Genomic DNA, 23508 nt, shown 5'->3' with positions numbered 1-23508 from the left:
TCTGTTTCTAAGGATAAGGTTATGACTTGGGAGGAATGTTTCTATGACTATTGAGGCAGATGGATACAGGCTGTACTTGCTGGGAGACAATTTTTATTGCTGAGTACTTTTAAGTTCTATAGTTCTATAGCAGCTCCCTGATGTGAAGCTCATGTTGCAGAATCTTACTCATATAAGAGAAAACAGGATGTTCCTTTTTGGCTCTATGAGCCAGGACATTGCACTCACACAAGTGATAGTGAAAGCAAGTGGGTGGAATCTTTAAGTAGATTTGGGAGAGAAGCATCACTCATTACAACTACTAACAACAAGCTTCAAAGTATCTTTTGGAAACACTCAGCTCCAACACTTTCTGTAGTTAGGTTTAAAAAATGCTCTTAATATTTGCTAATCTGAATTGGATTTGACTCACTGTTTCTGACCTAGACAAGCATTAGTAGGCTAAGCTAGGCAAATATTTTAATTAAAATTTGTTCTGGGAAGTGCCTGAGAGCATGGTCCATTCCTACAAGTCCTGTATAGTGATGAGTAAAGTAGCATCTGCTGCTTCTGTAGGGAACTATAAGCAATAATGTCCTATCTGTCTGGTTTTTATTGTTGTTTGATCTGGAGTCTTTACTGTGAACAATTATTGGGGCAGGAAGCAGGCTTCTGTTCTCACTATACATCTTCTAGAGCTTCTCTACCTGCTTTTTTTTGTTTCTAAATGGAAGTTGAGGTCCAGTATCATTGAACATTGCACTTGTACTTGCAGCTGGGGTACAGGCTGAGACCTGCATCATATGGCCATTTTGGTACTTGCAAGTACCGAGCTTCTCTAGTAACATCAGGTTATCACCTCCCAGTGATGCTGAAACTAATGTGGTATAACAATCAAGATGGCACATGTAAGTATTTGGGGGTCATCTGTATGTGGAGGCCAACTTGTTATATAGGATATCATGTCCAAGCAGTCAGTGTGTTTAAAGCAACTTCCCTAGTTACTGAGTTTATGGCTCATACTTCTTTAAATGGAGTGACTGTCTGAAAAGACAATTCCATGGTGAGTTTATATTGCTTTTCTACCTATTAGTTTGAGAAGTATAAAGACTTCTAAAATCCACTTCACAGACTGAGGATAATGAGTTTCTCACAGTGTGTAAAGGAACTTACTTAAATGATCAGAAAACTGATAATGTTATGAACTATGTTCAGAAAGCATGTTTATAGTTGTCATTTCTAACTGTTGTATTGAGAATCAGTCAATTGACTCAAGTTCTGCACTAAAGATTCTGCATAAGGTCCTACACTTCCTGAATAATCATGGTATGGCAGAGTAGTGAAAATTGTCCTAAACAGCACTAAGTATGTTAAGGAATTTCTGGAAGAGGCTTGGAAACAGATTCTTTGGACAGACTGCAGGAATATTCCAGTATGGGATGAGTGTCAGACCCTGTGGGGAAAAAAAATAGGATTTTGTCCTGAGCAAAATGAGTACTGAAGTGTAACTTGCTAAAGTAATATGGCCTTTATAAAACTAAACAGACTTTTGTATGGGAACTGCTGAATCATGGCCTGAACCTCTGATTGACCACCTGAGGTGAGCAGTGAGTCAGCCATGGGAGCACAGGTGAAGACAATTCACCTGTGCTGCAGGAAGGGATGGAATCTGGCTCCACCTCTCCTAGACCCCATTTAAGAGGTGACTGCCAGTGGGGAAGGATCTCTTTTGGAGATCACTCCTCTTGGACTCTTCTCAGCAAGCCCAGGATAAGGATAAGCTTTCCATCCATTCTTCTTTAGTGTAATAACCTGTTTAGCCTAACTTTATTTCTTAATTATAACATTTGTATATTCATTATTATACAACTTTGCAACTGTTAAGTTGGATTTTAGAATTAGAAATCATTATTACTGCATAGTAGCAAAGCTTGCTTTAGGTGTCACCGCCAAAGGTAATAACAAAAGCAGTAGTACTTGACTGGAATGAACACTGCAGGCAGAAAGGACTATGATACCAGCTTCTGCTGTCTGCCTTCTTCAGAACTGCCTTCTTGAAGGCTTCCAGGAAACTAATACCTTTTGCAGAGGACTGGTCTGCAACATCTTTGACTCTCGTGCATTATACAGAGGTTTACTTAAATTCACAATAGCTGAGATTGTTTGGAAAACAGCACTCAGAATGCGGAAGCTGGGCATTACATGCGTTGTGAAATAGTTAAAGATGGGAAAGAAAAAAAACTTCAGTGAGGTATGGAAGATCATGGCACCATCTGCTGGATGCATGACTGATGTTTTCCCTGCAAAGCTTTGTACTGTTGCTTTTTTCCTGTTTACTGAAAGGTCGATCAATTCCAGTTAATATATAACATGAGCGCAGGTATAAATATATGGTCGTTAAAAGGCTTCCATGTGAGCTGGCTTGGCTGTCAGACCACTTTTTGTTTAGTGAAGGTACTACAGAAGAACAGGACTGCAAGTGTTAGATAGCTTTGTAGCCACTGGGTATTTTACTGTACTGAATAATTCCAATGTGATGTTAAGTACTGGAAAAATATTCTTGCTGATTGTGCAGTTTTACTCATCTCTTTGCCTACAGTCACCATCATTTCTGTGGGGCAGATTTACACAGGAACAACTTTACAGAGGTGCAGGGCTGCAGTCTCCAGTTTATCTCAGCAGAGACTATTAATACCAGCTCTCTATTTACAGGAAAACAAAAGTAAGGCTGTAAAAAGGAAGGGGGTTATGCTCTTCTCTAATCTGTCTGACTCTTGGTTGGGCCTACGAGGGCAACCAGTATATGCCTGCTTGGCTTGTTTACTGCTTGCTCTTGTTTGACGCCCATGTTTTGTTCATCTGATACTTAGCTGTTATGGCTGAACAAGGCAGGAACTCAACTCATTGCCTGCTGACCCAAATGGTACATGTCCTTAAATTGTTGAGATGTTCTATGAACTTCTGCTTAGCCAAACTACATCAAAGTGTGCTGAATGCCTTCAAATACTAAAGCAGAAAGACTTGGATCACCTTTGTACTTCCTTCCTGTTGTCTCTCCCCACCCCCCAAGGCAGTTTTGCTGTTCTTGTTCAGATTCCCTTCCAGACAATCTTAAAAATATAGTAATGGCTTGATTGGAAAACAGGACATCTCATGCTCAGGGTCGCGCTGCTGTTCTCAAGTGAGATGGTGTGTACTTTCATTTCACTTACAACAGGATTGTAGAAGATCTGCAGTATGCATTTTTATGGTTACTTATCCACATGGTGAAGCTTCTGCAAAATAGAGTGTGTGGACTTCTGGTTTGCAATATCTCAGTGCTCACTAGAGTTCATGTGTTTTAGCAAAATCCATGATGATATGTCTTGTTACAGAGTAACTGCTAAATGGCTTGTAAAAAGTCACTTTATTTTTGCTGTTCTGGGGGATGACTATGCATATTAAAAACACAATCCTGATTTTTAACTATGTGGCTATCTGCTTTTGGCTTATCAAGAACAAAATTTTCTGATTTGAAACTGTTTTTAACTTGGTGCAGCAATGGGACAGGTCAATACAATGGGAAAGGCATTACAACAAAGCTGTGATGATGGAAGGATTGGCACAATAGAGAGGTGCTATAAAGGAAGGGAAGAAGATTGCTCAGCTGTATCAGAAGGTGCTAGGTTTGCTGGGTAAAGCTTCACCAAGGTCTGGAGGAATCTCCAGAAAGAGATCCTTCAGCAGCAGTCAACCCTTAAATGGGGTCTAAGAGAGGTACAGCCAAGCTCCACTCCTGGTCACACAGCTGAATTGCCTTCACCTGTGCTCTCATGGCTGACCTGGTCCTTTCTGCAGGTGCTCAATCAATGGTTCAGGCTGTGATTCAACAGTTCCCATAACTTGGAAAGCACAAGCTTTGGTTTAACAATGAGTTTACATGGAGCAACTAAAAACATTTTTCCATAAGTTTATTCTATAGACCACTTTCAAAAAAAATTGTGCTCTTGATCTGGAAGCAATGTAAAGTGGAGGTAACACAACTGATCTAGATAAAGAATGCGAGTTTGTTCACTCTGTTAAAGTATTAGCTTAAAAATATTACTTTTTTATCTCAATTTATTCCATTAAGATAGAGTTGATCAAGGTGTTAAAGATGCTTTTATGCTATAAGGAGTCAGTCTGATTCACTGTCCTCATAATTCACAAATTATGCAGAGGATTTAGATCACTCTAGAAGATCTGCTTAGGCTGCCCAGAAAAGCTTAGTGGTGGGTGGTTCTGACTGCAGTCTCTTGCTATCTTGCTCATACCACTCCATTTTGTGATGCTAGGTTCTGACAAACCCTGTATGTTAAGGCATGTTTTTTTAATATTTTAAATATTCATTATTCTATTAATTTTGCATATCCTTAGAGATTCTGAGATTTCTTGAACTGCTTAAAATGCATGCCAATGGAATGTGCCAGCTGATGCTGACACATTGGTGCATGGTGGCCTCATTCTAGCTGGGCAGGCTTGTGTTCTTCTCAATCATGGGGACAACCCACAGAGTTCTTTGTTTCATCCCTTCTAAACAATGAGGCAACAAACACAACTGAACAGTTGCTTTTGTCATCGTTACTGTGCAGTGCGTTTGAATCATGAGACCTGTTGATCCCCCAAGGTATCAACACAGAAAGAGGAAATAAATTCCTTTGTGATAACTTTAAGAGTAACTATATAATCTATATAGTTATAGCCTTTTGACTAGTGGCAAAAAAAAAAGTACCAAATATATATCAGTTTCAAATAATGTTCAGTTATTAGGAAGATACTTGAAGTATTTATGCAGAGATGCCTCTTCTGTGCTCTGTTTGTGAATGAGTGTTCTGCAGTGGTCAATTGCAATTCACTGATGTGCACAGGATGACCAGCCTTGGTAAAGTCTGAGTCCATAAGCAATGTGTATGAATAGTATTTGAGGAAGGATCCTTTGCAGACTGCTGATTCTGTCTATGTATAAATTAAACCACTAAATATCAATATAAAGCAGCATCTTTAGATGTCTATTTTATTGTTCTCTTGGATAGTGAGTAAATAGAAGAACAAATCTCAACTCTTTACTGTACAAAATTATAGCCAATTCCTGAAGTTCAAGATATACAAGGGAATTAAATTTCATGTTAAGAACTAATTAACAGACAGAATATTAAAAAAAAAAAACAACTAGAAATAATAAGGGAGCGCTAGATTTACTTAGTTTTAAATTGATAGGGAATGATGCTGTATTACTCTGCCCACTCTGCAAAAGTGTTCCTGTATGACACAACAGGTGATTCAGTCATCAAGTGAAAATATCAATATTTAAGATGATACATCTCATTTTCTTAATGCCTTGTAGTTCCACAACCATCTATGTACAAACACAATGGAGTTAGCAGGATGCTGCTGTCACCTTGAAGTAGTGTTCACTAACAGCTGATTAGCATTATCTGCTCCAAATGTAAAATAGGTTCAGCTACTCTGCCCTCGTTAGGGAGAATGGAGAGAGATGCAGCAATAAGTGCTCCTCCAGCTCCTTCCTGTAATTTGATTTATGTGGAAGAGCTTTAATGAAATGAAGGAACATGGTTTAGTGGGAAAATATTGATGATAGGCGGGTGGTTGGATTGGATGATCTCGGAGGTCTTTTCCAACCTTGGTGAGCCTATGATTCTATGATCTCGGCCACTCATAGACCGCAAGTCTTAAAGGGCATAGAAAAAAGATTCTGAAAATAATTACATAATGCTAACATTAAAACAGAATGAATCTGAAATAAGGACTTGATATTTGTTCAGTAGCAAGGGGTCTGCAATGGAACAGTCTTTTCTTCCATATAAATTCATAGACATCAATGCAGTAGTGAGGCTAATATATCCAGGAATATGCAGGATTCTGAGAGAGGATTGGGTACTTCAAGTAAGACAGCTATTCTGGCAAACACTCATCAATTCACAAGCTTGGTCTGTCAGTCATTTTCTCAGATTCACCAGTCTTCTGAGAGTTGTCAAGATTGGCATGGGAAAAACTTGTATCTTAGTATTAACAGGAAATGTGCCATATGCAAAACAACACGTCCTGTAAACACCTTACTTCAGGTCTTAAAGTGGCACATATCAGCTGGAAAACATCCATTTATCTTTCAGTTTAAAGATGAAAAACTGTTTTCATGGTACTCTGAATTTCAGAACTTGATCCCACTAAATCTGTTATCCAGTGTAGGGTCCAATTACCAGTCACAGGGGTGAATGAAATATCCAGATAAAATGACACCGTGCTGAGATAATTCAAAAGGAATCAGCCACACTACTTCAAGCTGACATTATTTTTTTTTATGCTATAAATGTAACTCCTTGAAAATTAGCTGTTTATGGGAAAATGTGCTCTCCTCTCACAGACTTCATATAAATTCTCAAAATTCTCAGCAAAGCGCGGTATCTAATATGTCTGTGGAGTATTTCCTTTCTTCCTAGCTAAGAAGGAGCAAGTTTAGGTAGATAACAGGTGTGTTTACCTGTGGCTGGAGATGCTGCATGCTTCTGAAGAATCTGAGACATCCATGGTGCCGTTGCATTCAGCTGAAAATCATTCATGTAAGATACTAAACGGAGAGTTTGGACTTTGTATCCTTATGCCCATTGTGCTTCCAAGTTAGACTCTTCTAGATGAATTCTTGTAATTACTGTGTTGGGAATAGAGATGCATCCTGCCTCCAGCAACACTTTTAACATTAAGTTCTCTTCTGCCCCAACAGTGTATGATCAGATAGATGAAAGCAGGCCTATGGCAAGCTGAGAAATGAAATACTGATATTATGAATGTATTTTTTTCTTCTCTAAATGTGATGGAAAAACTGAGTGCATTTTATTATGCCATTATCTTCTGTTCCTGTTTGCCTGCCATATATTACCTGCAAAATTTGTGTGTGCTTCTCAGATAGGTTCTGTTGCAGAAATCCACCTGTTCAGCTGGTTTCCCATAGGTATAAGCAGGAAAAAATGTAATCCTAGCCTGGGAGGGAGGTGCCCTGGGAATGTGAAGGGCATGTGAGGAAAAAGTGTTCTGGCTTTTGTGTTTTTTGGAATTTAGGACACTGACCTGTGGCATGAAAGATTCATACATCTGCTCATCAGAAGGTTTCCTTGTATTCTGATAAAGGGGCATGATAAAGGACACAGGTGTTTTTTTTCCCAATGTAGAAAGAAAAATAATGGCACCTCTGTATTTTCAGTGCTTCATTATGGAAGTTTCTATGTAATTTCACGTAATGGATTAAGGTAAAGGATTTCACCTATGCCATTCACTGTGTCAGTCCCATTGTGCAGCAAATAATCAAGGAATCATGATGTTGTGCAAATAGATGGAAAAAAGAAGGAGCAGCAGTCACTGTGTTGAGGAGCTGCCAAAGTATTGTTGGCCCTTTTGGCTGCATAACATCATCCTGTGGCAGAAAAGAATTTTTCCCTTTTCACTGGATGTGTTTTGATATTTTTGTTTCTGTCTCTCAAAGGCATCCTTGCACTTGGCCACATGACTCCTTTCAGTTTCCTAATTTTTAGAAGTAAGAACAATCTGCTGAAGGCAGGGGAAAGAAGGCTAGAGTACAGAAGGGGTTTGGCTGCTGATCAATTGGGTGGGATCACACAGAAAAAATGCTTCAGAAAAAGCAGAAAAGCAAAGCCAGTGAGTGTTGCTCATTTTGAGTGCAAGAGTCTTGTCATCTGTGGGATGTATATCCAAGATGTGATTTTCTTCCCTCTGAAGTGCACTGAATGGATGCTAACTTTATGCATCTTCACGAATTACATCAAATATTTCAACAAAAATTCCGGAACTTGTATGAGGATTTAGGCATTTGTAATGTAGGATTAATGGCTTATATCCAAAACTGATTTTCAGAACTGTCATTCACTTAGAGGCTAAGAGCTATGAAAACATCACTTCTAAATGTTTGGATGCCTATAGTATAAAAAATGTAAAGCCATTGCTGTTTTTTAAGCCATGTCAAGGCATGTGCTGCACTTCTATTGGAAGGCCTTTGAACATACGGGAAACCTTTCCTCTGCTCAGAAGGGCTGTTACAAAGGGGAGCAGAACTCTTATTTGTAGGCAAAATATTTTATGTTTAGACTGTAAACCCTGGTGGAACAAGTAAGGCTGCTTTTCCCACTGACACTGCCATTAAGTTTATTGCCATTAAGTTTATTGCATCTCATCCGAAGTGCCTGACCTACTTGCCTTGATCTACTTCACTCATTAGCAGGCTCAGAGCCAACATGGAAGCATTTAACAAGGTACCCAAATACGAACTAGTTTTCTAACCAAAGACATCAGCCTTGTAATTATCTGCCTGTGCTTTTGCAGGGATGTTATCACATCTCTCACAAAACAGGCTGTTGATGGTATGATGTGCACATTGCTGGTGCAGAGTTCAGTTTAACACACGCACCTGCTCTGGGCTCTGGCATTATTTATTTTACCCTTGATATAAACAGTGGTACTTTGATAGAAGAGATGTGCTATGAAATATCTCGTACTCCTCCTTAAGTAAGTTACAACCACACAGACCTCCCAACAGTAACATCAGCTACCCTATGATGCAAGCTTTGTTTACATGTTTATACAAATGCATTTATATGTATGTATATATGCATGAACAGTTATTTTTTGAGCTCTTTAAGAGCAAATTACGTTTAAGATAAGTACCTCTCTGCTTGCTTTGGTTCACCCCAGGTTCATCCGACAACAGAATGGCAGCGATGGAAATATACAGGCTTTATTCAAAGGCTGCTGCTTGTAGCCTTTGCCAGCTAGGATGCAGAGGTCAGTGAACTGTCCCCCAGTGTTAACTCCTTGCTACTCCCAGGGGCATGTTGCTCACCACTCCCTCAGGCCCTCACCTCCTGCCTCTGCTGGCTCCTGGGCACCGCAGAATGTTTTCTCCTGGGAAAAGGCAGTATGAAGACGTGTAAAAGATGTACTGCGTGGTTACCATCAATTTAATGCTGCAAACTCATAAAGCCAGTGTCTGACTGTAGTTGCTGCATAACTGCTGCCTGTGAGTTATCTATGGGTAAGGACCTCACCTGCATGGAGAGCTTTAATCACCCCTGAAAGAATGCTGTTGCGGTTTGTCTGAGCAAAGCTGCCTGAAGGATGTTAAGACTGGCAGAACCTCCTGCCGTTACTTTAGCATGATTAACATTTGAAAATACTTCTGCTTAACTGATAAATTTACAATCTTGCTCTTGAAAAAATAGGAAGTCTTCTATCCCACCATTCAATACGCTGTACTGGAGAAGATGCTTGGGGGATTTTTTTATTCTTCCCCAGGCTGTCATATAAACTGTGTGTGGTCAGAGATCTGTTTACAGAGCTCTTGCTGAACCAGAATTACGCAGTGAGAAGTCTCCATGTTACCAACTGCTGTTTTACAGTGTCGTAAGCCTTGGTGGCCCTGCTCCTTAGAGGTGCTGAGCATCACTGCTTCACATGCAGCACAGCCTATAGCCACCAACCTTTGTGAAGCACTTTGTGACCGTTGCCTGGGAACTGAGGTCTTCCATGAATTGATCTCTTTCCATAGCCATACTCAAATGGGATTATCGGTGGTTAGGTAGCAGCTGTTAATTCTGGATCTTAGTTGTCTTTGCCTCTCTATTAGTGCAATTTCACAACTCTGTCTACAAGTTCTGCAGCAGAGAGTGCTGCCTAACTTGTAGTCTCAGATTTTGGCATCAGTTATGGGTATCTCAAGAGACAACATCTGGAAAATTCTACTCAAACTGCAGCATGATGTGGGAAAGAGTGAGGAGGTGGAAGGGCTTGTTGCTGCTGCACTGGGAGCAGAAGCAGGAATGCTTGGAAGTGACTGAGATCTTGGGGAGTTGTGTGAAGGAGCTTTTCCATTCCAGATTTACGTTACTAGGAGGAGGGGATAATTTAAATGTTATGAAGATGGTATACTGAGAAATGACTGAAATAATACTGACTGCAATAACTACCAGGTACCACTGATTGTGATGTTACAATATCGTCCTCCTTCTCCTCAAAAATACCTTCAAGAAATGAAAAATAGCCAGCTGGAGCTAGAGGTAATTGCTGACAGAGTGACAGGCAGTGCTGAAACCCATAATATCATTTCTCTGCCAATGAAGTATTTCTCCCAACAGTATATATCTTACATATTTGCTCTCTCAAACTTAGTATTGCAATTACTTATGATACTTTTAAATTAAGGTGACAATTAAGGCATGCTACTTCTGCTGAATTGCTTCTGAAATTAAGTTACTCATATTTGCATCAACACTTTGTAACCAAGTGAGGCTGCTTCCCTGAGGCATAGTAAAAACTCAGAGTAGGAGACCATCTCTGACCTGGATAGCTTACCTTTTCAAAGGACAAGATAAATAAAGACATTGGTTCTCCTTCACTTTAACCTGCCGTTTTAATTCTCTTAATTTTCTGTAAGCTACTTCCTCTTGCTTGAAGACTTACCAGGGAGAAGGTGTCCATGTCAGCACTTAGCTAAACTATTCAAATTGAGTTATCTTTCCTTGAAGGTGAGCCTTTCTTGCAGTTAATAACTTTCTTGCAGTTAATAAGCTACCATCACAGTGTTTTTATGAAGGAGATAAAGCTGCCTGCATGTAAAAATCTTCTAAACAATGTTGTCAATGTTTATGATACTCCATAAATGGTATAATGACCATCAAACAGTAAATCTCTTACCGTGTGGACTCTAAACCTTGTTCCAAGTTATAAGATATAAAATAAGAAGCAATTAGCAATGAAATAATAAGTTACAAAATAATAATCACTCCTTTTTGTTCCCCCAATCATATTATTTTCCTGTAGTATACTGATAAATAGAGTTAAGTGACTACAAATTTAGTTGACCTATTTCTAATCTTATGCTTACTATTGTAGTGCAAGTAAAACTCCAACAAGAAACAGATATAAAGTTAGGGTACAGGAAGGCAAGATTTATGCAAAAATAAAAATATTTTAAATAAATATAAATATTTAATATTCCCCCAAATTTTGCATTTCATTTGCAAATGGGTTTTATATATAAAATAAAGAAGAAATACATAAATGAAACTGTCTGCCTAAGGCTATGAGGCATGACCTCAGTTGTAAGTCTGGTTAATATAAGGCATTAATAATTGAATAGCAGCTTTTTCAAAATGGACAGAAAACCAAAAGGGATAGAGCTTGTACACAGCCACAAGCACCTAAAATGAGGAATCTGCTACAAGTTCAGAGGCTCTTTTGTAAGGAAGAACTGGCTGCAAAATGATGATGAGACTACCCACATCCAAGAGGATATTATTTGCATGCCAAGTGTCATCCTGGAAAGTCGGTAAACAGTGTTGGTGTATATTGTATTTTTCCTTTTGGTGCTCACTGTGTTCTAAAGGGCATTATGAACCAGATTAATAGCTCAGCCTTACATGCTTACATGCTATCGTGTGTAGTTCAGTATCTCCTGTAGTTCTTTCATATTAACCTTTTTGTTATGAAAAGAGGAGAAGGCAGCTCAGCTATCTTCCCAAGAAGGGTCTCATTAAACCAGTGTTTATCTGATTGCAAACTCAGCTGATGTCAGAAAAAAATCTTAGATAAATGTTAAGTTTTCCTCAGTGGGCAAAGAGTGAAATATTACTTCCTGGAAGAAGATCTTCCCTTTAGGAGAAATGTACACTTTTATTTTCCAGTTTTCAAATTGAAGCAGCAAACAAAAGCCATCTCTTTTCTCTCCATCCTCCAAAGCACGCTCTGTAAAGCAGGAACACTTATCAGCATTGCTCAAGTGCTTTCTGATGCTGAGATTGCTGCTAGGATCCAACACTTGCAGAGAGAAAAGGAGGAAGGGGAAGGGAAATTTTCTCCTGAATCATTGTGTGAGTGAATTGGATTTCCTGCTTGGATTATTATATGATAGAGGAACAGATTTAAACATCTAAACCAACAGTTAATCTTTAACTCTCAAGTAACCCTTCATAACGACAGGACACAATCGTGAACTGAGATTAATGCCCTTGCTCTGCACGTGGCAGAGGAGATCTTTTCCAGCTCAGAGTCTCATCACCAGCCATAAAGCTGCAAAATAAGAAAACAAAGAGGTAAGGGCTTTCTTCTTCACTATTATTGCAATACAGCAAACCAGAAGTGATAAACGGGGGCTTGTTTTTTTTCTCTAGGAGTCAGTGTGAGTAAAAAGTGCAAGGATAATCATTGCTATTCTCTGAAAAGCTCTCAAGGCAGCTCACACTGGGTGCATCTTCAGGGCTTCTGCTGCAGCCTCATCTGGCAGAAGTGCCAGGGTCACCTCTGCTCCCCACCAAACAGCATCTTTGCTGTTATGCAGCTCTCTGGACTTGATGCCATTTCTTTAACCATCTCTGCATAGTCAGGCTTTGTGAGGATGCTCGTGTCCAGATTGGCGTGGCTCTGTGTTGTTACACCTCTAGTGGCTGCACGAGGTCTGCCCTTGGCCTGCAGAGCTGTGCTTCACTGCCTCGCAGAGCCTCACCCTGCTGGAGAGGCCTCTGGTCCTTGGCTGCCTGCTTCCATTAAAGAGGGAACGCTTCTTTCTGAATATCATTAAAGGAAATTAAATAACAACCCAGGTATCTCTATCTACCCTGGTGGTGATTAGATAGAGGGAATATTCCTCTCAAGGGAGCCTGCCACCATCAATTAACTCCTACCAACATACACATTTTTTTTTACTTCTTTTCACATCAAATTTTATTTTTATTATTTGAAAACTAGGTTATTTGGAACTTAGGTTCAAATAATAAACTATTATTTGAAAATTAGGTGGTTTCTGCCATTATTTTTTCTGTAACTTGGTTGTAAAATGTTCAGTTCTCATCGGTAATCTCTGCAGCTCCCCAGTCAAATGCTGCATCTCAGCATCTCTGGGAGGAATCACCTAAGATAAACATGTTAAGAATGGGGAGAATGGTGGAAAAGCACATTCAGGAGTTCTCAAATCTTTGTAAGCTTGGATGTATCTTTGATAAAACATCAGCTAAGTTAAAGAATCAGCTTGGATTTCTTGTTAAATCATCCTCTAGGGACACTGTTTTCTTTTAACAGTACTTAAGGAGATGGAAGGAAATGAGACACACGGTGTTCTCACTGCAAAGAAACAAAGGAAGAGAAACTGCATGACTGTCAGAAATTATTTCTAAAAATAGTCATATTGCACTTTCCTATAAGGCAGCAACTGCTCTTTAAAACGAGAACAAATCAAACACACTTGAAATTGAACACTGAAGTCTTTGTTTGATGTTCCTTCTTTTGCAGGCTTTATCATCTTTTCGGATTGTTTTCCCCTCCTTGCAACACTGAGCTATTTCAGCCTTGCCTGAAATCTTTCTACTCCATTATCAAACTGACCTTCTTTTTGTACAAGCTTTCCCAGACGCTGTCCAAACATTTTCTATCAGCCTTGTTTGTGCATGAGCAATGCGTGGATGAGAAACCCCATCTGCTGTTCCCCTTTTCCCTGAAGCGCAGCACAACATTTTTGCTACCTAATTTCTTGAGTGTTTGGTGTGCTCTGCTGCTTTGGAGGACTATGTAAGTATCTCCTTGCATTCAATTTCTGAACTTTGCCATTGTTTAATGCTTATCTCTTTAAAAAAAAAATAAAAAAGTAAAAAATCATTCTTATGATATTCCATAAACTTTTATTGAAGATTGTCTCTGAAAAACCTCACAATTATCTCACTTATTCCTAGAATGTTTTGCTTGCTTGAAATGTTGTGTTTTTTTTTTTTTTTTCCACAGGGTTTTAGTTCCCTTCTTTCATTTTCTTAAGTGGTTAGAAGCTAATAAAACATGACTTGAAAATGTATGTCTCTTGTCTGCATCTCTTCCAGGTCATTTGTATGTTGCATACAAAGAGGAAGATAACCTCACCATACTACATGCCCCCCATGTAAAAGCCCTTCTGTAATACTGACCTTCGTGTAATATTAAAAGAACTGCATTTCTTCAAGGCACCCAAAGCTGCCAAATATATATACTCATTTATTTCTTTACAGTGAAAATGCATGCAATTCAAAAAGATGGAATACGTGAACAGATAGAGGGAAAACTATGGATGATGGAGAAATCAGTACTTATTCATTGTATGAATGTGGTTACTTTTACAACCATATTGTAACCTGTGTTCTGACTTCCTTGTTCAAGTGCAACATACGAAAAGGTACTTTTTTAGCTAGTTGAAACTAGAAAAGCCTGTTTTGTTTTACAGAATAAGGTTAAATGAGGACACATTCATCGCAAGTACTTACCATGGCAAGGTCTAGAAACAACAAACTAGGAAGAATGAGTGAAATGCATGTGAAACTGAGGCACTTAGGAGGTTTTGTGACAAAATGAAGGTAACCTGCTCCTGGTTCAAGTGAGGTGGTGCAAAATCATGCAGACAGAACTGTTGCAAACTGCATAAAGGCAGCTTCTATGCCTGTCTCTTATCTAACATTTATCATCCCCCGTACTTTGGGCTTCTTTCAGACACAGTCTACAGTATCACAGCCCAAATAACCTCTGTATCCATCCAGGCAGCACCCTGGAAAGTGTCAAAATTTCACCTCTGTCAGTAAACCCTGTTCATCAGGGAAGAGCCACCACTGTCCCCACATGGGATTCCCAGCCTTGTCTACTCTTTGCATCTGGGAAATCCTGCTGATGGCATGTGTGATCACACTTGTTCTCTATAAAATGGACTTCAGTTGCCAAATTTTTGCAGCCATTTGTATGACCAAAGGCTGGAAGAAATAGCCAGACTGGGCTTTTGAAGTTTGCGATACTTATTGAGAAACTTGTGTTGTTAAGCCATCCCTACTGAAGATCCATCCAAAGCTGTCTATAATAACTTTACCTACTAAACTCCAAATCCTCATTCTCCACCACATTTTTGTTGCTAAATCCTAGAAGCTTGTCTCCTCATGAATGTTTTCATGCTTGCTTGAAAAATATATTTTGTTTTATGCCAAATTGTTGCTTCTGTGATAGACGACAGTAGTATTTGGTTGGTTAGGTCCACCTGCTGGAGGCAAGGTTTGCCTTCTCATTAAGAAAACATCATGGGAAGAATGTGCCTGGTTGATTTTTCTTTTTTCTTATGATGGGTTGATGGCTGGACTAGATGATCTTAGTGATCTTTTCAGGCCTTAATGATTTTATGATATTTTCCTTCAAATCTTACCACTTAAATTATATTTCACACTTAACGTTTCCATCCTAAAATTGCCCTAGGTTTGGGTTTTTCTTGTCTCAATCAACAGGCGACCTCTGTGGCTGTGCTTTGCAGCTCTAATGTATTGCAGAACTGGCATTTGGTCTCTAGCAATACCAGTGTTCCCAGTGTCAGCAGAAATGAGGAACTGGACAGTGGTGATTACATGTAGTGTCACAAAGCTTCTCAAGTTTTTACTTCAAAGAATGGCTCGTGTCACATGTAATGTGGAAGAAACTTTGCTTGAAAGGAAAATCTGGAAAATGGTGCCTGGACTTCATATGTTGGGGATCTCTATGTTCAGTCTTCAACTTCAGGATCTGTTCTTTACCAAATTCCTGGAATGCGTGGCTGAAGCAGCGTTTCAGAGATTATTTTCAAAGCTGTTTTGTCTGGTTTGTCTCTACAGGAAAACAAATCTGTAGTTTTTACAGGTAAATGTGCTTTGACAAAGGGACAAAGAGCTCCTTGTTTAAAAACAGGTCTTGCAGGCTTTTAGGTCAATACTGAAACCACAAAAGCGGTTTTTAGTTATCATTATCTTGGAGGTTTGCTTTCTCTAGTTTGATTTTAAAGATCAAGATTTCAAACTCTTTGAAGTAATTAAGGTCTAGGAAATGAACTAATTGAAAATGTTGACTGGAGTTATAGAGTCTGGTTACTTTAGGAAAAAAAAAAAGTGAGGTTTTTATGATTTATTGTTATTGTTGCTGTTTTCTTTGCTGGTTTGAAGTGTCACTGCAGGAACAGTGGCTGTGCCTGTTGCTGGAAACACACCAGACTACTTGGTGCTACTGTGCCTTAGCTGACTGTTGTTCTCCAGGTGGGATAACCCCAGCTCTTCTTTCCGCACTCCTACTCCCCTTCCCTTCTTTCCCTCTTCTGTTCTCCACACAGGTTTCCTATACTCCTTCCCTGTTGGAAAAAAAACATACTTGAAATTATCATTATTGCTATAGATCATCATTTTATGATGCATCAGAGTTAAGGAATTATGGCTGGACCTCCATAGAGTCAATGTGCTGGGTCTTGACCTTGGGATTCATCCCTTCGCACAGCAGCTATTCTGAATTTAGCCTCACTGTATATATTACTTGGTTAACACCTATTCAAAAACTACAGTAAGAACTTCAAGGAAACAAGAAAATAAAACTTCAGAAAGAAAGAAAAACACTTTTAAAAATTACGTTTTTAAAATCATCACTCATCTCAGGATAAACAAGATGCAGAGAGGTTTGTAAGCACTAAATGAATTCTGCACTTAACAAGTGTCTCAGTATTGCTGCTGTTCTTGTTCACCTACAGAAGCTATTAGTTATCTGTGCTGGGGCTGTTATTCCTTATTCATGTGAAAAACAGAGTGTGTGTCAGGGAATCTATTTTCCTCCTTTCTGGAAATGAAGAAAAGGAAGGATGACTCCCCTGGGCAGCTGCTGTGTGCTGGTGTTTGCAAGCCTTCCCCTGCGGCTGTCTTTGCAGAATGTGCAGCGTGAAGCTGTGCACTGAAAACTGATGCAGCTAGAATTTCTTCAGGAAATACTTCCCCTGATTTCCTTCCAAAGCAGAAATTGCAAAGCACAAAGCTCTTTACTTTTTGGTCATTTTTTTCACTTTTTTTTTTTTTTTTGGAAGATTGATTACGAATGATTGCAGATTTTTTGTGATAAAATAACTCAGATATCCTTTCTCCTGGTTTGGAGGACATAAAGAAGGTTTGGTATTCTGCAGTTGTCCGTGGTTCATAGCACAGAAAAGAAGTGCACGTTACAGGATTTCTCTAATGCTTAATTTTATCTTTCACTTTCAGATAGTGCCCACCTCAGCCTTGTGCTGCTCTCTAAGGCAAGAATGTCCTTGTCATCCTTTTCAGTGCTGGAGACTGAGATCTTCCGCTACATTGATGCACATCAAAGTGACTTCATTGAGGTAGGAATTATATTGCTGGGAAATGGCTGAGTGGCAACACTAATGTACTGGAGGCTCATGTTTCACATGTCAGATAAATGTTTGCTATTTAGAGAGCAGTATGTTTCAGGTCTGGAGTTGGGTATGCCACCTTTGTGCCACAAAGCAAAGTTGCAAAAAGGCAATCGGTGCTGGGGACCCTCCAGGTGGGAGAGGTATTTGCATGGACATTTGCAGACTGGGCTTGGGCAGAGAGGCTTCACTGAGTCAAAACATACCTGAAAAGGAGAAGTGAACAGACCTCACAGCTCCTACTGCTATCTGCCAGGGATCTTTGCAGAGAGGGGTTGGCATGGGCTCTGATGATTTGCTGGGGGCCAAGGTTGGTGAGTGCGTTTTAAGCGTAAGAAAGGCAATCCTGGCTCTTGGCAAATCTTTATCAGTTGGAAAACTACAGCTTCCATCATATTGCTGACAGGATGGAAAGGAAACCGTATTCCAGTGATGATTCCAGCTTTCACATACAAAGGTCAATCACCCCTGATCACCCCTGATCACCCCTGATCCCTGGGTTTTAGATCAACCAGCTTATTGAGCTATTCTTTTCCTCCTGCGCAGAATCTCAAGGAATGGGTGGCTGTGGAAAGTGATTCTGTGCAACCAGAGCTGAGGAAAGAAGTAATACGAATGATGTCATTGGCAGCAGCCAGGCTTGCAGCTTTGGGAGCCACTGTTAATTCAGTAAGCCTGGGGTCACAGCAGGTGCATGTCAATTCCTTGTATTTAAAATGTCATATTTGTGCATGTGTCATGTTTTACCCATTAACTGTAGGACAGAAGTAAAAGGAAAAAGGTCTGGATTTTTACTAGGGTTTATTTTAAACTTTCTTCTTGATGATGAATCACAGTTAATGCATCAGCTCTTCACCAAAGTCTCCATATGAGAAAGTAACTTTTACAAGGAAAATGTTACCAGAAATGGGATCTTAAGCATCATCTTTGTTTTTTGGGGGGCTTAATGATTCTTGGAAAACAACAGGTAAGAGTTAGCCCATGAGAAATTTTTATCTCCAGTTTACTCATCTCATTGAGGCTGTGACTCTTTCCTGCCCCAAGCTGTTGGGTTTCTGTGCTCAGAGAAATTCAAAGCTCATGACCAGGGATTCACTTTTCCTTCCTATGAGGCTCCTGGGAAAGCCAGTGAACATCTCAACTCAAGAATCTTGTGGCGCAGCAATATTTTAATACTATGGCTATGACATTTACTAGTCATAATGAATGATTTAAAAATAAAATCTGAGCATATGGCATACAATTATGATTGCCAAGATATATATATCAACAGCCTGTGTCAATAACAGCAGGGAATGCGTTACCTGTTGTTGAAGCAGAGACAAGAGGCACTTCTCTGCTTAGGGCCTTCTACTGCTGAGCAAGAAGCAGCTACATTTTAGTATTCAACAGATTAATACAAATCAATATTACTGGTGAATTCAAGGAGGTATGTACATTCTTTTAGTTCTCATTTCTCACCCCTGTGAGACATCCAGCCTCTCCTGGCCAAGATGTGGTGATCTGTTCTGTTTAACTGTGAATTACAAGAGCAGTTTAGAGCCACCACCTGTTTTGAAAACATTACCAAATTTCTGCTGCTGCCTCCTGCCAGCAAAGTTTTATTCTGTTTATTTGAAGTTGCAATCCTCCTGCCATCTGTCTGTTGAAAAATAAGTCCCCAAATTAGCTTCTGTGTGGCTTTCGACTATTTTAATGTCACAAGATATGCTTTTGTCAACACAGCATACAGTCAACTTTCTCTCCAGTACTGAGAAGTACTAGTTCAGTAAAGAGACCATTTATTGCAATATAATGTTAAAGAAACTCAATAAAGTCCCAGCAGAACATGAAGGAAAAAAGTCTTAATTTCTCTAAGTAGGTTAGATTTGGATTCAAAGTCAGATTTAAAGACTTGATCAAATCAACTCTGCAGAGTTATTTGGAATGAGTTCTCCAGTTCTTATAATATTTGCAAGTTTTCAAAGTTTTTTTTTCTTTTTTTTTTTTCCCCATGTTGCTTTGATAATGTTGATCCACAGTTGCTGAATGGCCAGCACCTTCCACTGCCACCTGTTGTTCTCGGAGAACTTGGCAAAGATCCCCAAAACCTCACAATCTGTTTCTATGGCCACGTGGATGTGCAGCCTGCCAAAAAGGAAGATGGCTGGAAAACTGACCCTTACACATTGACTGAAATCAATGGTGTGTACCCAATTATAATTATTCTGTCATTATTTGAAACATGATTCTGAGATTTCCAGTAGGAGGATGTTCCCTGTATTGTTAACTACAGCACAAGAACTTCTCCCATGGAATCTGATGGGACAAATCCAGCAACTTTACATCCTGATACCATGCTGTGATTGGTGAGACTCATCACTGACTGCTTAATAATTGGTGTGGAAAAGCCAGTGAGGTTACTGTAACTTTTTAGTGATCATTAGAAAGTCCGCTTCTGCTTTAAGATTGGGTTGTTGGGTCAGCCACTGTAATCCTTTAGCACCTCCTCCTGCCACACTGGAAGTTAGGAGCATTTCATAGAACCGTAGAATCTTCTGAGCAGTTGGAAGAGACCCTTAAAGATCATCTAGTCCAAATCCCCTGCAATGAACAGGGACACCTACAGCTACATCAGGCTACTCGTATTGTAAGTTCATCATGACCTTCAATGTCACCAAGGATAAGGCTTCCAACACATCTGTGGGCAAACTGTTCCAGTGCCTCACCACCCTTATCTTAAAAAAACTTTCTCCTTATATCCAATCTAAATCTCTCCTCTTTTAGTTTGAAACTATTTCCCCTTGTCCTGTCATAACAGACCCTTCTAAAGAGTCTGTCCCCTTCTTATAGCCCTCTTTAGATACTGAAAGGCCCCTTTCAGGACTCCCTGGAGTCTTCTCCAGGCTGAACAGCCCCAAGCTTTTTTAGCCTGTCTTCACTGAGGAGGTGTTCCATTCCTTGGATCACGTTTGTGGCACTCCTCTGGACGTGCTCCAACAGGTCCATGTCTCTCCTGTACTGAGGTCTCCACATCTGGACAGAGTACTCCAGGTGACGTCTCACCAGTGCAGAGTAGAGGGGCAGGATCACTTTCCTCAACCCGCTGCCGCACTTCTTTTGATACAGCCCAGGTTACGGTTGGCTTTCTGAACTGTGAGGCCACACTGCTTGCTCATGTCCAGCTTGCCATCCACCAGTACCCCCAAGTATTTTTGGCAGGGCTGCACTTTATCCTTACATCCCCCACCTTGTGTTGATAGTGGGAGTTGCCATGACCCAGCTGCAAGACCTTGCACTTGGCTTTGTTGAACCTCATGAGGTTCACCTGTGCTACTGGGTGGAAGAATATCAGTCCTCACTTGAGGTAGCAATCCTCGTCCTGCAATCAGCTGAGCATCCTAAGTTCACTGAAGGAAGAGAAATGGTGGATGGTGAGTTAGAGGATGAGAAAATTCAAGAACATAGAGATTCTGGTTCCTAGTCCCGTAGCCAGTAAGTCACTATTTCCCATCTGCTGGGACTGGTTTCAAACAACTTTAGTAAGGTAACCCTTTCACCTACAGTGGGGACTTCCACAGATATTTACTGCTGTACATGAAATTAAAATCTGTCCTATGTAGCTGTATGGCTGATTGTTAAAAATTATTCTGCATCTGTACTTGTAGTTCATGCTTCTGTGGTGGTGCTCATCTGTGCTCTTTTGCTGCTTGTCACCTATGCTGAAACTGCATCTTGTGCAAACTCTTCAGGCATGTCTGGAGGGATCAAAGAGCTCCTTTAAACAGGTGTGGAAATAATAATAAACAAACAAACAAAAAAACCAGCGTGTAGCAGAAACCACTGTATGAAGTAAATGAAATTTAAAAAAATCACAACAAAAACCAACGTACCATTTCACTGGTAAACAGCCGCCACCTTAATTTAAACATCAATGAAATCCTGATTCTGTTGGTACCTCACTTGACATGCTTGTACAGCTTCTGTGGCAACAGAAATTTGCAGATTGCATTGATGAGACTAAATAAGTTTAAAATTGCTTGAAAGTGGGTTTTGTTGTTGTTGTTGTTGTTTTTTGTTTTTTTTTTTTTCATTTAAGGAAATCTCTATGGGCGTGGAGCAACAGATAATAAAGGACCTGTGTTGGCTTGGATAAATGCAGTGGAAACGTTTAGAGCCTTCAAAATAGTAGGTATCAGTGAGGACTTGGTTATTATTATAGTATCTCTCTGGAGGAATGTATTTGCCTTCTTGTGACTTAGATGATGTGTTTCAGTCCCAACAGTGTATGTGTATCTTGAAATATTAGCTTGTTTCTAATGCCATTTATAGTGCACTTATCCCACTCCAGTATGAATGTGTACTTGACTATTTTTATTTTCAGTAGTCTGTAAGCAATGTAAAAATGGTCTTGCTGTCATCATCCCGCAAAGGAGAATACTGTGCAGGAGACAGTGTCAAAAGCTTTTATCATATTGCTAATAGCCGTGAGGTCATATTTAATAAGCAAACAAAAAGAAATCTCTGTCATTACACCTTCCCCTAGAAAGCAGTACAAACCATCCGGTAATACTCATGAGTCATTTGTTTCTAAATTTTTGTGGTTGTTTGATGAGCCATTGGTGAACATATTCATTGCACAAGTTAATTTAAATCTAAACATTTGTTCCTGAGCTTAATTTGAGAATTGAATCAAACCAGAAAACATCCTTATAACCTATAATCAGAAAATGAATTGAAATAGGAATCTGAGATCACGTTCATTTCTCCTATACGATATGTCAGCATTGTAACTCTCAATATTCCACAAAAGTTCTCCTAGTTACTCTTAGAATTGCATTCTTATGAGCTATCAGGGCTTACAGGTTCATGAGGACAACTATCAGGGATTTGCCAGGAGCACTTTCACCACCAGGCGACTAATCTTCATGATGGGTAACAAGCTGGGAAAACAGCAGTAGTGGAATTTTGCAAGTGATTCCAAGATGGGCACTAGTAGTGCAAGTTTAAGAGGCCAGAAATTTTCTGTGAGAATGCAATTGTTATTACACACACTTTCCAAAGTCATCAATATTTAATATTTAATATTACTGAGAGAAATCCCATGGCAGCCCAAAAAGTTTTATGGAAATAGAAGTAAAAAAGATATTTCTTAATGCATTCTTATTAAAAAAAAAAAAAAAAGAGAGAGAGAAAAACAAGCTTAGCAGGAAAACTGCATGTATGCATCTACCAATGCCTTTTCTATTAAAACAATCCATATATTCCATGTTGTTCTCTTCTGAATATATACTGCAAGTCAGTCTGCTTTTGCTTTTTACAGATTCCTCTTTATTTTTGAAAGTGCTTGTTCCTTATCCAGACTTATCTGATGTTCATTCAGGCTATGCCAGTAAACTTCAAGTTTGTTATTGAAGGCATGGAGGAAGCAGGGTCTTTGGGGTTGGAGAAGCTACTTGAAGAAGAAAAACAGGGCTTTTTATCAGACGTTGATTACATTGTGATTTCAGACAACCTCTGGCTCAGCAAGAAGAAGCCTGCCCTTATATATGGGACTCGGGGCAATGCCTGCTTCTCTGTGGAGGTGAGGGATGTGGGTTTGTGTGAAGTGGGGTCCCTGACAGTGAGCAGTGATGTATCTGAGATCGCATCTGTCTCTGAATGCAGAGAAAGGCTGAGAGCAAGTTGAGTATTTACAAATGCAGTTCTTCCTTCCATGCTTTTCATTGCTTGTGCAGATTTCCCTCCTTTTTTGCTTTCATTAGTTTCTCTTCAGTTGTCATTTCTCTGTTTTTGAACCTTTCTCCTATCCCATTACTCTCCTTCTCCTGTTCCAGCTGTTTCTGATTGCCCCATCCTCACATCAGCCCCTTTCTGTAGTAGACCACTGCCCCTCCAAACCTCCTGCTGCTTTTATCCTGCTGCAGCAGGTATTGCTAAATGCAACATCACTGCCTAAAGGCATTCAGTTTAGTTGGATCTCTGAGTTTAAAAGCAGTGCAAAATTTTTGTAACCATTGGCAGAAGCAAATAACGGTGCACTGCATTATATTTAGCAGCCAACGTGAGCTACTATGAAGTGAAATTTTACATCTGGAAACTTTAAGCATAAAAGAATTCAGAGAGAAGATTAAAGAACTAGAGAACTAAAAAAAAAATCTGCATTAACCTTTATGTTTGAAAAAGAATGGAAATTTGTTTTCAGCCAAAAGAACCTCAGTAGTTCTTATTCAATTCGTGTAAGTCTTGGTTAAGAAAAATGAGGACATTAAAACATCAAAAGTGACCTCTGCCTGCTTCCAGACAGT

The 23508-nt window shown here is 39.6% G+C and overlaps 1 protein-coding gene across 8 annotated transcripts in view; it reads left to right on the top strand.

Annotated features, from left to right (window-relative positions):
* The first annotated feature begins 142 nt into the window (after positions 1-142).
* CNDP1 (carnosine dipeptidase 1) overlaps positions 143-23508 on the top strand; it is a 28622-nt gene continuing 5256 nt past the window's right edge. Inside the window, exons 1-9 of one of the 8 annotated variants that reach the window (XM_085220684.1) lie at positions 143-6605; positions 11998-12110; positions 13303-13578; positions 14046-14209; positions 17052-17170; positions 17768-17911; positions 19243-19405; positions 21300-21388; positions 22584-22784. In XM_085220684.1, the coding sequence (XP_085076810.1) occupies positions 14101-14209; positions 17052-17170; positions 17768-17911; positions 19243-19405; positions 21300-21388; positions 22584-22784 (825 nt within the window). In that variant the 5' untranslated portion in view covers positions 143-6605; positions 11998-12110; positions 13303-13578; positions 14046-14100. Of the gene's footprint in view, positions 6606-8515; positions 13579-14045; positions 14210-14234; positions 17171-17627; positions 17679-17767; positions 17912-19242; positions 19406-21299; positions 21389-22583; positions 22785-23508 lie in introns of those variants that run through there. The other 7 variants (XM_085220683.1, XM_085220682.1, XM_085220686.1 and 4 more) reach the window with 7 other exon arrangements.

This window comes from Meleagris gallopavo, chromosome 3, assembly GCF_905368555.1.
Source record: "Meleagris gallopavo chromosome 3, MGAL_WU_HG_1.1, whole genome shotgun sequence".
Classification (NCBI taxonomy): Eukaryota; Metazoa; Chordata; class Aves; order Galliformes; family Phasianidae; genus Meleagris; species Meleagris gallopavo.
The sequence above is the reverse complement of the archived record's forward strand: the minus strand, read 5'-3'. Positions and strand labels throughout refer to the sequence as shown.